Source organism: Bos indicus, chromosome 28, assembly GCF_029378745.1.
Source record: "Bos indicus isolate NIAB-ARS_2022 breed Sahiwal x Tharparkar chromosome 28, NIAB-ARS_B.indTharparkar_mat_pri_1.0, whole genome shotgun sequence".
Classification (NCBI taxonomy): Eukaryota; Metazoa; Chordata; class Mammalia; order Artiodactyla; family Bovidae; genus Bos; species Bos indicus.
The window spans coordinates 28629297-28644399 of NC_091787.1; the positions used below are offsets into that span (position 1 = coordinate 28629297).

Here is a 15103-nt window from a genome sequence, read left to right on the forward strand (position 1 = left end):
ATAAAGTGGCAGGACAGGTCATGATCTGACTCCAGAACCCATGCACACACTATTGTATGTTGTATTATATGTTGTATTATATCAAATGCACAAAAATACATCAAGTGTCTATATGGTGGTTTAGTTGTTAAGTCATGTCCGACTCTTGCAACCCCATGGACTGTAGTCTGCTAGGCTCCTCTGTCCATGGGATTCTCCAGGCAAGAATACTGGAGTGGGTTGTCATTTCCTTCTCTAGGGGGATCTACTGACTCAAGGATTGTACCTGGGTCTCCTGCATTGCATGCAGATTCTTTATCAACTGAGCTATGAGGGAAGTCCAACTATTTGCAATTCTAAAACTGATAATGCAGATCAAATACTGTTGGAACAAAACAGTTAGTTATTGTAAAAAACTAATCTTGAGGTTTAGCTTGTATTAGCTTATTTATCTTGAAGATGAAAATCTAGTTAATGATGTAGGTGCACATCATATTTTTATGTCTTGATTTGTTCAAACACGTATTTTAATAATTTGCAAAATAAGTATCACTAAAAGAATGTAATGATTCTGTATAATCTTCTTAACTAGTAGATGTTAGGTTGATTTATAATTGGAGAAGCTTTTTAAGTTTAGAATTTTTTTTTAAAAAATGCACCATGGCGAAGATAAATATGCAAACCAAGAACTATCCTCTGCAATCAAAGGTCATCAACACATATGAGTTGAGAAATCATTTTTAACCATCATTAGAAGAAAAAAAATGTTTTGAGTGACTTTCATAGAAATCTATTTGTGTAACGTTCAAAGATGCTAGCATGTTTGTGCTAAAATGATTTTTAAAATTAAGTTAGTTTGGAACAAAGTCCTTTCAGATTGAAGTGAATTTCAAATTTTGTTTCATGATGGAAATGCTAAACAAAAAGGCACTGGAAATGTAATGGTTAGTCATGTTCATGCTTTCAAATCAACAATGATAAATCAAATGGGTTCACAGTTGATCCCAAATTCAAACACAACAAAATCTAAAATAAAAATGTATTTAAAGACATCTTATTAGAAGTCTTAATATTTGGGGTAACCATGTAAACTATACCCTTCTTGGGAGCACTTAATGATTATATTATTGTTTCTTTGTTCAAGATGAATAATCAAGGACATGGGTTAAATCAACAGACTTTAGCAGTGGTGGAACTCAGGGACTGGAAAGAGACATTACAGTCATTCCCTACGGAAATATAATAAGTATTGACACCATTCATTAGCTGTATCTGAGGAACAGCACTCATACTGTACTACCAGAAAAAGAAACAACAAAATGATTCCAGCCTTTCCACAGGCAATAGGAACTTAGCATGCAAAGGACAAATCCCTGTAAGGAAGCAAGCAAGAAAGCCCTCTCCTATTAAGTAACTGCTCATTGACCTTTGGAAGCTTAAACAATTTTTAGTAGTGTCACCAAAATGAGTGATGTTTATAGAACCCAACGTAAGTCAACAATTCCCCCACTACCTATTCTAAGAAAAAAATCTTATTATTTTTAATACAAAAAGCTTATTAATAAGAATTTTTAGCTGCTTCCTACAAACTGTCCTGCCATAAATAAGAGAACTGGAAGTGGCTTTCCTCAATCGCAGGTGTTAACATCTCATTTGATTTATGCTCCTTAGCACTTTGCATGATGGTTGAGCCATAGCTATTCTAAAACAAAATCTCTGGACTTAAGGAACATTGATCATGAGGTTATCAATCATTTTGATATAGTAATTTAAGTATTTGTTGATTTGTTTCAGAATGTAGTTAAAGGAAAATTAAGATAATCTACAGAACCACTAACAGGATGAATGGTTTGAGGGGTTGGTAAGGAAACTACTACAAATACATATACCATTTTAAGAACAAGGAAGCACAGGGAAAATTTTGTATAAAAATAAAGAACACCCTGTAATCTTCACTAATTGATTATTTTAAGCCAAAAGATGTTCTAATTAAGTTTTATATTTTTATTAAGAAATGCAAGAGTAATGTTTTTAGTGAATATTTTAAAATAAATTTTAGTAGTTTATAAACTATAAGAAGTCTAAACCTTCAAAGATCAATTTGAAAAGTACTTCTTACGTGTGTCCTTGAAATTCTCCTTTGTCAGCCTACAAATCTATATATTCTTTTTCATCATTTTCTCTATGTATTTGTTGCTTTTCCAAGTTAAAGCTGTTGTTTAGCTCAAAAAAGCAAAATAATGAAGTGTTTCTAAATGCTTCATCTGTTTACTCTTAAGTCATTTTACTGAGTTAAGTACAACTAAGTAACTGCCTATCTGTATTTATTACTTAAGAAATTTCAAAAGAAAGAAAAAGGACTAATTTTTCACTTGGAGTTGTCTCACCATCCCTGTTACAGTTCAGCCAGGAACATGGCTTCCCTACTAAGACAATTTAAATGACCCAACTGAGTATCTACTATACAATGTTTAAAACAGTTTCTTTAACTTTTGTGTGACACATACTGTTAAAACTTCCTTTTAAATTATGCTAGGTTCTATATTCTCAAGGACTTGTGAAGTATTTGACCTGTCATATTAGAGATAAAGTACGTTAATTTAAAGTGACAGGAACTGAATCATTCTGAAGGGAGCAGGGAAAGGACATAAGCATGCACTGAACCTTTATCCCTGCACCATAACTATGGGTTTTGAAACATTAATTAATTTAAAGCACATGCTGCTGAGTCGGTACCTGCCAGAAATCCTGATCAGAAGATGAGAAAAAGAAAAAAATTGACATTGATTATATGAACAAAAACTCCTAAATATATATGTATCACAAACAATTATAACATATAAGGACCAAATGAGATTTGTAATAAAAGGACTGAAAATCTGTAAACAGGAAATGAGAAATACATAGAAATATTTTATATATTATCTAGTAGGTACAGTAGGACAAAACAAAAACCCAAGTAATTCAATTAACCTTCCCCTAAAAAACATACAATTTCAGAAAAACTTCACAACACTATAAAAAGAGAATACATGAATAATTAATTAATTAAAGAAAAGGGAAAGCAAATATTTAACTTTTTTTCATAGGTAGTCAAGCCATTTCTTTAATTAAGGTTTCCTTTAAGGGTATCTTATTGTCATTTCATGACATATTTTTTAACTTGACAGCAATTTGTTGGTTTACTAACCATATTTGCCATATAGACAATCAACTCAGCCTGGAAAATCCCACGGGCAGAGGAGCCTGGTGGGCTCCCGTCTATGGGGTCGCTAAGAGTCAGACACGACTGAGCGACTTCACTTTCACTTTTCACTTTCATGCATTGGAGAAGGAAATGGCAACCCACTCCAGTGTTCTTGCCTGGAGAATCCCAGGGACGGGGGAGCCTGGTGGGCTGCCGTCTATGGGGTCATACAGAGTCGGACACAACTGAAGTGACTTAGCAGCAGCAGCATGCTTTTCTCTAGCATTTCATACAAATGAAGAAGATAACACACACAATAGCAGCTAACTCCTTTCATAAACTGAGTAAAGGGCTCCAAGTAATGCAAAATAGCTATAATCTGTAGAGTCAGATACTTTGCCTTTTGTCTTGTTCTTATAGTTACAGAAGATAATTGATACTCAGAGGTTAAGTAGTCCCTTGCCCAAAGTTGTATGTGGCAGAATTCATATATGAATACAAGATTGTCTATACCCAAAACCACATTAATCTCATCCTATGCTTTTACACACTAATAAATATAATAATCCATAATTCTGTATTTTTCAAATTCAGTTCAGCATACCTACAATATCTACCAATCATTTATTTGTAGCTATGAGATGCTCAAATTGTACATCCCTTGTAAAATATTTTAAACACCAAAACCAGATTTTCTGAGGGCTGTAGTGTCTACAAAGAACTAAAATTGCTAATTTGTAAGAAGAGAGAAAAGTGAGAAAATAGTTTTTAAAATTATTTAAAGAACTTCAGATGAGAAAGAAAGAAGATGAAAAAATCTGAGACTAAAAATAAAACAGAAAAGTACAACAGGTGTAAAAGGATTTTCTGAAATGCTGAACCAGTACTTGATTTCATTTTGGTAATGTATTACATTGTAAACTTTTGCTTATCTAAAGGCTACAGAGTAGCTTGAATCAAATGATGCAACATTTAACACAAAACCAATCAACATTTGAAAGACTAAACAGTTCAGTTTCTAACAGGAATATTATTTTCTCAATAGAAAGTAATCTTCATTTTAATGAGCCAAGATCCAATTTTCAAATATAGATAACAGTCTTCACTTTAAGAGTGATGGTTTCGATTAAACAAGAAAAAGGAAAAAAAAGACACAGCATTTTTCAAAATGCCAATTGATATTCATGGCATTTGAGAAAACAATGGAGGAAATGACAGTGAAGTTGAAATTCTTCTAAATTCAGGTATTGAAATTTGTGTATCTTTTGTTTTCTTTCTTTAAAATTAAACACTGTGGTTTTTCAGGTTAACATAGGCTTTTAATCCAAGAAGAAAAAATTAGCACTCTTCAACAAAGTGAAAACACCAAGTTCTTTTTTGCACAAATAACATTGTTAATAAACTATAAGAAATATTTAACAAGAGAAGTTTCTATTTACAACTAGATCATATAGACAAACAGCTTAGATACATGAAAGGAGATAGATAATAGCATAGTGCTTAAGACAGTGGATGCAGGAGCCAGAGTTCCAATTCGGACTCTTGGCTCCACCAATTACCAACTGTATGATCTCAGGTTAAAAAAAAAAGGCTAAGCTACTTAACTTATATGTATTTTAGTATCTTATTTGTAAAATGATAAAAACAGCAAGCTGTCTGAAAGAGTGGTTGTGTGCATTAGAATTATTATGTATAAACACTTGGAACAGTGCTTGGTAGATAATAAATACTCAAAAACTTCAACTGTTGTTCTTTTTCATATTAGTAGTAGTACTGACAGTAATAGCTCCCTCAAGAGACAAACAGAATCAAGCATTTTTCATTTAGAAATTTTACTTTCAACTAAAAAACAAACCACTGACAACCAATGAATGAATGTGTCAATGGAGTTTTTTTTAAAAGGGCTAAATTATCATCCCTAAAATAATATGTAATTATGAAATATTTGTGGAGAACTTCAGGCTTCAAATAATTGAAATACTTTATGTATCCTCTTCGAATGTCTTACAATTTTTAGGACAAATACAAACAAGGATCAAAAAAAATATGAAGCAGAAACAATAAAATTGTCTATATATTCTTATTTATCAATGCACGTGTGCTAAGTTACTTCAATTGTGTCCAACTCTTTGTGATCCGATGGACTATACCCTGCCAGGCTTCTCTGTCCATGAGATTCTCCAGGCAAGAATACTAGAGTGGGTTGCCACGGCCTTCTCCAGGGAATCTTTGCAACCCAGGGACTGAACCGCCGTCTCATTATGTCTCCTGCATTGACCCGAACTGGGAAGCCCTATTTATCTATAGAAAGACCTGAATAAATATACCAATTCACCAGGAATTTAGAACTGACTGGTTTTGAGTCTGTGAAAAGCAAAAGAAAGGAGAGGAGGAAGTATCTAATTAACAAAGTAGAAATCATAAGAAAATCAATCCTGCTATTAAAACTTGAGCAAAATTAAAGTAATTCAAATAAATATGAAGAGTCACCAAATTCTTCAGTTCAGTTCAGTTGCTCAGTCGTGTCCAACTCTTTGCGACCCCATGAATCACAGCACACCAGGCATCCCTGCCCATCACCAATTCCCAGAGTTCACTCAAACTCATGTCCATTGAGTCAGTGATGCCATCCAGCCATCTCATCCTCTGTCGTCCCCTTCTCCTCCTGCCCCCAAACCCTCCCAGCATCCGGGGCTTTTCCAATGAGTCAACTCTTTGCATGAGGTGGCCAAAGTATTGGAGTTTAAGCTTCAGCATCAGTCCTTCCAACGAACACCCAGGACTGATCTCCTTTAGAATGGACTGGTTGGATCTCCTTGCAGTCCAAGGGACTCTCAAGAGTCTTCTCCAACACCACATGGCTGCAGTCACCATCTGAAGTGACTGGTAGCCCAAAAAATAGTCTCTCACTGTTTCCATTGTTTCCCCATCTATTTGCCACGAAGTGATAGGACTGGATGCCATGATCTTAGTTTTCTGAATGCTGAGCTTTAAGCCAACTTTTTCACTCTCCTCTTTCACTTTCATCAAGAGGCTCTTTAGTTCTTCTTTGCTTTCTGCCATAAAGGTGGTGTCATCTGCATGTCTGAGATTATTGATATTTCTCCCAGAAATCTTGATTCCACCTTGTTTTTCATCCACCCCACCGTTTTGTATGATATACTCTGCATATAAGTTAAATAAGTAGGGTGACAATATGCAGCCTTGACGTACTCCTTTCCCGATTTGAAACCAGTCTGTTGTTCCATGTTCAGTTTTAACTGTTGCTTCTTCTTCTTCTTCTTTTTTTTTTTTTTAACTGTTGCTTCTTGATCTGCATAAAGATTTCTCAGGAGGCTGGTCAGGTGGTATGGTATTCCCACCTCTTTCAGAATTTTCCACAGTTTATCATAAGCCGCACAGACAAGGGCTTTGGCATAGTCAATGAAGCAGATTCAGTTCAGTTCAGTCACTCAGCCGTGTCCGACTCTTTGCAACCCCAAGGACTGCAGCACGACAGGCCTCTCTGTCTATTGCCAACTCCCAGAGTTTACTCGAACTTATGTCCATTGAGCCAATGATGCCATCCAGCCATCTCATTTTCTGTCATCCCCTTCTCCTCCTGCCTTCAATCTTTTCCAGCATGAGGGTCTTTTCAAATGAGTCAGTTCTTTGCATCAGGTGGACAAAGTATTGGAGTTTCAGCTTCAGCATCAGTCTTTCCAATGAATATTTAGGACTGATTTCCTTTAGGATGGACTGGTTTCCTTTAGGATGGACTGGATCTCCTTGCAGTCAAAGGGACTTTCAAAAAGTGTTCTCCAACACCACATTTCAAAAGCATCAATTATTCGGCACTCAGCTTTCTTTATAGTCCAACTCTCACATCCATACACGACTACTGGAAAAACTATAGCTTTGACTAGAAGGACCTTTGTTGGCAAAGTAATGTCTCTGCTTTTTATATGCTGAAGTAAGATGTTTTTCTGGAACTCTCTTGCTTTTTTGATGATCCAACGGATGTTGGCAATTTGATCTCTGGTTCCTCTGCCTTTTCTAAAACCAGCTTGAACATCTGGAAGTTCACAGTTCACATACTATTGAAACCTGGCTTGGAGAACTTTGAGCATTACTTTGCTAGTGTGCGAGATGATGCAATTGTGTGGTAGTTGGAACATTCTTTGGCATTGCCCTTCTTTGGGACTGGAATGAAAACTGACCTCTTTCAGTCCTGTGGCCACTGCTGAGTTTTCCAAATTTGCTGGCATATTGAGTGCAGCACTTTCACAGCATCATCTTTTAGGATTTGAAATAGCTCAACTGGAATTCCATCACTTCCACTAGCTCTGTTCGTAGTGATGCTTCCTAAGGCCCACTTGACTTCACATTCCAGGATGTCTGGCTCTAGGTCAGTGATCACACCATCGTGGTTATCAGGGTCATGAAGATCTTTTCTGTATAGTTCTTCTGTGTATTCTTGCCATCTCTTCATAATATCTTCAGCTTCTGTTAGGTCCATACCATTTCCATCCTTTATTGTGCCCATCTTTTTTCATGAAATGTTCCCTTGGTATCTCTAATTTTCTTGAAGAGATCTCTAGTCTTTCCCATTCTATTGTTTTCCTCTATTTTTTCACATTGATCACTAAGGAAGGCTTTCTTATCTCTCCTTGCTGTTCTTTGGAACTCTGCATTCAAATGAGTAGATCTTTCCTTTTCCCCTTTGCCTTTCGCTTCTCTTCTTTTCATAGGTATTTGTAAGGCCTACTCAGACAACCATTTTACCTTTTTGGATTTCTTTTTCTTGGCGGTGGTCTTGATCACTGCCTCCCATACAATGTTACGAACTACTTTCCACAGTTCTTCAGGCACTCTATCAGATCTAATCCCTTGAATCTGTTTCTTACTTCCACTGTACAATCATAAGGGATTTGATTTAGGGCATACATGAATGGTCTGGTGGTTTTCCCTACTTTCTTCAATTTAAGCCTGAATTTGGCAATAAGGAGGTCATGATCTGAGCCACAGTCAGCTCCCGGTCTTGTTTTTGCTGACTCTAGAGAGCTTCTCCATCTTTGGCTGCAAAGAATATAATCAATCTGATTTCAGTATTGACCATAGAGTCTTCCCTTGTGTTGCTGGAGGAGGGTGTTTGCTATGACCAGTGCATTCTCTTGGCAAAACTCTTGTTAGCCTTTGCCCTGCTTCGTTTTGTACTCCAAGGCCAAATTTGCCTGATACTCCAGGTATCTCTTGACTTCCTACTTTTGCATTCCAATTCCCTATAATGAAAAGGACATCTTTTTTGGGTTTAGTTCTAGAAGGTCTTGTAGGTTTTCATAGAACTGTTCAACTTTTTCAGCATTACTGGCTGAGGCGTAGTCTTGGATTACTGTGACAATGAATGGTTTGCCTTGGAAACAAACAGAGATCATTCTGTCGCTTTTGAGATTGCATCCAAGAACTGCATTTCAGATTCTTTTATCGATTATGATGGCTACTCCATTTCTTCTAAAGGATTCTTGCCCACAGTAGTAGATATAATGGTCATCTGAATTAAATTCACCCATTCCAGTCCATTATACTTCACTGATTCCTAAAATATCGATGTTTACTCTTGCCACCTCCTGTTTGACCACTTCCAATTTGCCTTGCTTCATGGACCTAACATGCCAGGTTCCTATGCAACATTGATCTTTACAGCATTGTAGTTTACCTCCATCGCCAGTCCCATCCACAAGTGGGTGTTGTTTTTGCTTTGTCTACATCTCTTCATTCTTTCGGGAGTTATTTCTCCACTGATCTTCAGTAGCATATTGGGCACCTACCGACCTGGGGAGTTCATCTTTGTGTCCTATCTTTTTGCCTTTTCATACTGTTCATGGGGTTCTCAAGACAATACTGAAGTTGTTTGCCACTTCCTTCTCCAGGGGACCACCAAATTCCATACCATAAGAATTTCAGTCCCCCTGCTAACTAACATCTTTGATCTGCAATACAATTTACTCTTAAAAGACAGGAAATCTCTTACATAACTTACTATATGCATCAAGGAGTAATACTATACTTGACCTTATTGGCAGACTCATATTTTATCTGTGATATGAATAATCACAACTCACAGCATTCAGACCATTACAGTACAGGAAAAAAAATGTGCCCATACTCCACTTGGGGAAACAAGACTTCTCCCTAAAAGGAATGGAATTTTAAACTTCACCAATATTTTTAAAAAGAACTTTTACCTAAGTGAGTAATTAAAAGCATTTGGTTATATTAAAGCTTTGACTTTTAACTATAGCTCTATCTTTTTTATTCTTGCATATCATCTTTTTATTATAAACACTATAATCTGTATTTTCTTTTCTAGACTTTGACTGTACTTTCCTCTCTTTCACCTCAATGTGGACAATGTTTCAATTTGATTTAAAATGTTTACCTTTTCCATGTAAACAAATATTCTTGACAGCATCATAAAGGAGATGGAAATAAAACACATGTTAATTCTTTCTCCAAATTAGGAGAGATTCTAAGGGGACTGAAATTACAAATAATGAAAAGACTCATTCCAGAGGCATGATTTTTGAAAAGTTCAGGGAGAGGTTAGGGGAAAAGGGAACCTGATATAAAGGAAAGAATAAAAAATCTATTTTCAAAAAAAAAATGTTTTGGAATGATAATAATGGACAACTAGTTTCAATGGGCAATTCACCATTACTTAAAAATAGAGTATTAACTACTTCAAAGACAGCATGAACTTTGACTACTTCAAGGCTCTGGAATACTGGTATTCTTTGAAGAAACAATTTTACCTAGATGATGCAGTTTTCTACCGTAACTTGAAAAAAAAAAAACTCATGGTAGGGTTTGAGATAGAGAAAATTGTCTATTACAGACAATAAGAACAGAAAATATAAAACATAATTTCTAACTGGTGGAATGTTAAGGAAAAAAGGAGAAGTAAGAGAAACAGGAAAATGAAGGGTTTCAGGACAGCAATTACATGAACAAATATTTGGCAACTATGTAAAATAAAGGCTCTATTTAGAAGGGTGCTTTGTCTTACAGACCAATTATTAGATGATAAAAAGTTAAACTCAGGAAAAAGTACAGCTTTCATTAAAGAAATAATTCATGAAATAATGGCATTAACAAATCATAACGAGAATGTACAGACACTGTGGGGAAAGAATGCATTTTTTTAAAAAATCTATGATATATTACACTAAAAGAAAAGCTAGACCATATTCTGTGTTACCATCTGTATACTAGTGCCAACACTCTAATTATAATGATTTTCAAATATCCTCAAATAGAAAATCTGAACTCTTTAAGTGTTGAGGTTTTTAAACTAGTCTGAATATTTTTAAAAATATCATTTACCTACAAAATATATACTTTTTAAAAATTATTTATTCTTTTTTTGTTGTTGCTGTGCTGGGTGTTGGTCGCTTTGTGCAGGCTTTCCCTAACTGCAGTGAACAGGGCTGCTCTCCGGTTGTGGTGCACCTGCCTCTTGTTGTGGCGGCTTGTCTTATTGTGGAGCACTCTCCTAGTTGCTCCGAGGCACATGGGATCCTCCCGGATCAGGGATTGAACCTGTGTCCCCTGAACTGGCAGGTGAATTCTTTTCCACTGCACCACCAGGGAAGTCCCTACAAAATATATTCTTAAAACAAAAGGCCTGTGTTAGCAGATAGTTTTGAAATGCATAAATGCTGCAAGTTTCAGTAATAATGTACTGCATGACTTTTCTACAAAGGAAATTGCTAAGCATCCTTAGCGTAAGGGTATGCTAAGTATCCTTAGCATACATTAACATAAGGTAGTGATGAGCTCTGGAAAAAGATCTTCCCCCTCAAATTCAAAAGCTGCTTAATCAAATTCAATTTCACAAACTATCAGTTGAAACAGCAGTTTCATTTACTTCTTGAAAATTCTCTAGTCAAAAAGAAGAAAAGATGAGAAGTAAGGAATAACTGCAATTATTTGTCAATATCATTGGGCCATTCTTTTCTACTTTGCTGGAGTTTGTATGAAATTCAAGTACAAATGAGAAAACGCTTCAGGAAAATGATACTACTTCTACATTTCTTCTTGCTCTTATTGACCAAAAACACAAAAGTGTTTTTGTCACTTTAGTGTTTTGTCAACATGAAGGCAATAAAATAAGACAATTTCTTAGCGGTCAAATGATAGACTTAATTAAATGGTGTGCTGAATGTTAAAACAACGGAGAAATAAAGAGGATGAGAACAAATATTTCTCTAAGTAATTTATAACTAGTTCATCTTTTCAAGTTAAAAAAAGGAGAGAGGGAGAAAGAAAATTATCTGTTTAAAAATCAAAGTAAGTTTGAAAGGAAACGTAAGTGTTTTCTTAGTAGTAATGACTACTAAGTTTTTAACCATCATGCATGAAATTTACTATAATTACCACATACATCTGTTTTTTCAACAGGAAATTATTTTAGGAGTTATGTACTCTGGAAACTGCTACTCAACAACTGAGATTTTCTGATTGGGATAACAAGAGTCATGAAGATCCAAAGGAAAAGAATTAAGATCAACACTTGAATTGAAGGAGGAAATATACAGAACAGGCTCCATCTTGAAAGCTGGACTCCATCTTGGGCCGGACTGTGGACCTTGAGCTATATGCCCAGTACCTATGGATACAACATACCAACTGGAAAACCAGGTCCCCTGGATGGAAGGGCCCTAGTGCTCATACCTAGACTCTCTGTTGCCTAAAAGAATACCCTAATTATCTGTGTAACCGAATAGAATCATACATTCTATTATGCTTATTGGGGTATGACCACAGGCCTATTGATAATTGTCCACTGTTAACTACCTAGGCTTAAGGCATATGAATCAGGGATTAACTTTGATCGTATCTTTCTTTTCCTTTGTTCACACTAGTTTCAGGGAATTTGGGGAGGTGGGTTTGGGCATGTACACTTAGGGTATATAAGGTTTTCAGAAAAACTGGTCAGGGTCCTTGGCTAACAGCCTTGGGCCCACCGGTATAATAAACTGCACTCCACTATCTGCATTGTCCTTCTGAGTGAGTTTGTTTCCCAGAACGCGTGGCTACAACAGAATAAGCATTGATTCTTAAAATTATTGAGAAAAAAACTTGATACACTGCAAAAATCCCTGAAAAAACTACTAAGTTAATTAAGCACTGAATGAACTTGCACTCTTAATTATTTAAGATTTAAAAACAGTATAGAAACTACTTTCTTAGACTTCATATGAAACAAAGACAATTCATAAAGACATAAACTAGACATGAACTAAGTTAAAGTATCCCATTTACAAAGCATAACCTTCACTCCTTAAAATAAAACCTTAATAATATATTTGATAGAATATAGGACTTAAATGAAGAAACTAGCAAAGGAATTAAACATGCACATCATTATGTGGATGAAAGGGGAATTTGTGCACTTTTTCTGGGGAACAGGCTAGCTGGCTCAGGGTCACTGGCTCAATTTTATATCTCCTTATGTAAGCGTCCCATTCTTTTATTTTCTTTCAGAATCTGTTTCCCTGGATGAAGTCAACTTTTATATGCCTGACTTTCATATAAATCATACTTTCAAACATTAGAACACTGATATCCTTAAATCTTGCCTTTCCTACTCTGATTTCAGATTTTGCGCTTCAGTGCATAAACATTTGCAACTATAATCTGTTAAGAGTGCCTTCCAAACATAGAAGCACTGCCATTTTTGTCTCCATAGCAAGAGGAGTACACAAATACTTTAAATTATTTTTTAAATTTATTTGCCTTTTATTGAAGGATAATTGCTTTACAGAATTTTGCTGTTTTCTGTCAAACCTCAACATGAATCTGCTGTATGGCTCAGGAAACTCAAATACTTTATATTTTTATTGCATTTTACTCTTGCTATTTTATAAAGATGAGTGGAAATTGAAAAAAAATGCAAACAACACAAATGATAAGAAATGTAGAGGTCAAAGATTTAAATCAATTGAAACAAAAGTAGAGCTCATCAATCAATCCAAAAGTTGCAAATTTCTAGCATCAAGTTGACAAGCACTGGCCAAAACAGGAAAAAGTAAAGAGCACATATAAAACATGAGTTACTATTAGGGCTTCTATATTTGGGAGTTCTCTAGGAATGGAAATTCCCCTTTTAACATGTAAAGTTGCTGTTCGACTTGCACATATATCCAACTTTACATATTTTCGGGTTTACAAAAAAGGACTGAATTCTCATGTTACTCTGGATTCCTTCAGTAGCCAAAAAAAAAAAAAAAACAAGTGATCTACAAAACTGATTTTGTTGTAAGATATTAGTGACATCATGAGTCATACCTCCAAGGAATATGCAATTGACTGGTTGATTTTTTTCTCAGGTCAAACATTTTATCGGTTACCTCCTTCCTATGTGCCAAGCATACTCTGGACTCTGAGTGACATAAAGATAGATAAGATAGGGGCCTAACCTGCCAGAGACTTGAAATCAGACCCTGGCACCAGTGTCTGCAGTAACCCTTTATATGGATAGTAGAGACACCAAGGATCAGAGAGAAGACGGGGTTGTCCCAAAGCAAAGCTAGAAGTCTGAATCTGGGTCTCCTAGCATCTAAATGCCCTTTCTTTTTTTATCATTCTTTCTTTTAGAACATGTAATTTTAAAAAGAGGATAACCACAGATGGAGGCATTGTGCCACCTGAATAGAAAAAGTAAATTTTAGGCTGGAAGCCTTGGCTTCCAAGATCTCTCAGATCTCTCGACTTTTAAAGCAGCCACTCATTCTTTCCACTTGTGCAAGAATCTGAGCACTTATATCTTCACCTTACCAATACATGTATTTTATATAAGGATGCAGGATCGACACATTCCTGTAATATCAGCTTCTATTAACCCTGACTTCTACCTGTCTAGAGCCTAGTTTGTAATCCTGCCTTTTTCAGCCACTTCATGATTTTCCTTCTGACTTCCTTCTTGTTAAGCTTTGTAAAGCCATCCCTGGCTCGATCTTTTTCCTGCTGTGCTTTCTTTCTCCTCTTGAAAATAGAACTTTTACTTTTCTCTCTGACTCTGTGTAATATTTTCTTTTTCTTTTTGGAGAATTCAGCCTGAAAGGGAAAAACATGTTTAACTGACTGTTTTGAGATAATAAAATTGAAAGTTTCATTTCCTATACTTAATGATTTATTATATGATTTATTCAGGCATAAAATAAATTGAAAGTAAGTATAATGCAAATTTTATATACATATTGGGGTGCTCTTCATAACTGTTTTAAAACTACTAGTAAGGATTTCTGCAATTTTCTTGTTAGGGTTATGACTACATACTATCAAAGTCTAAGGAAAGTCAAATCAGATAGGTGTTTTTATAAGAAATATAAATATAATATTGGGGAGTTGTTAACCTTTATAATGGCTTCTAAATTAAAATTCAAATGTCAAAACACACTCAATTAGCCCTCATTATACACAGCAGACAACCCAACAGTATTACTTTATATGCAAAAACACAGAAGAACCTTCTGCTTGATTTTTTCTGTAGAACCATTTGAAGGCACTTACAAGGCCTCCCAATGTAAGCACCAAGCTTTTTCAATAAGATAAACAGGTATTCAGAAATTTCTCACAAATAACTTTAGAGGAACTTTAATAAACAACAGGATATACATGTTGTGTCGTAGTTCACTCACCTTTCCATCAAAGCGTTTTATTGTATATTGATCCAGACCCAAGTCTGTAAAACAGAAAGAAATAATGCTTAGTCACTGATTATAACTCCGGTGAAATACGTGAAATGCTAGCTCTCAGTTCTGTTTCCAATCCCATTGAGATGGTTTAGCTACAGCATTATTTGAACAGAAATGAAAATTCTGTCCCACTTTCAGACGTAAAGTGTTGGTACTAAAAAATACCAATCGTTTATTTTATATAAGAGAATATGAAACC

General features: G+C 35.4%; 1 protein-coding gene across 2 annotated transcripts in view; it reads right to left on the minus strand.

The window, feature by feature from the left end:
- MICU1 (mitochondrial calcium uptake 1) overlaps window positions 1-15103 on the minus strand; it is a 218243-nt gene that overhangs the window by 140968 nt on the left and 62172 nt on the right. For both annotated transcript variants that reach the window (XM_019953951.2, XM_070782354.1), the window contains exon 5: window positions 14848-14891. In XM_019953951.2, the coding sequence (XP_019809510.1) occupies window positions 14848-14891 (44 nt within the window). The remainder of the gene's footprint in view (window positions 1-14847; window positions 14892-15103) is intronic.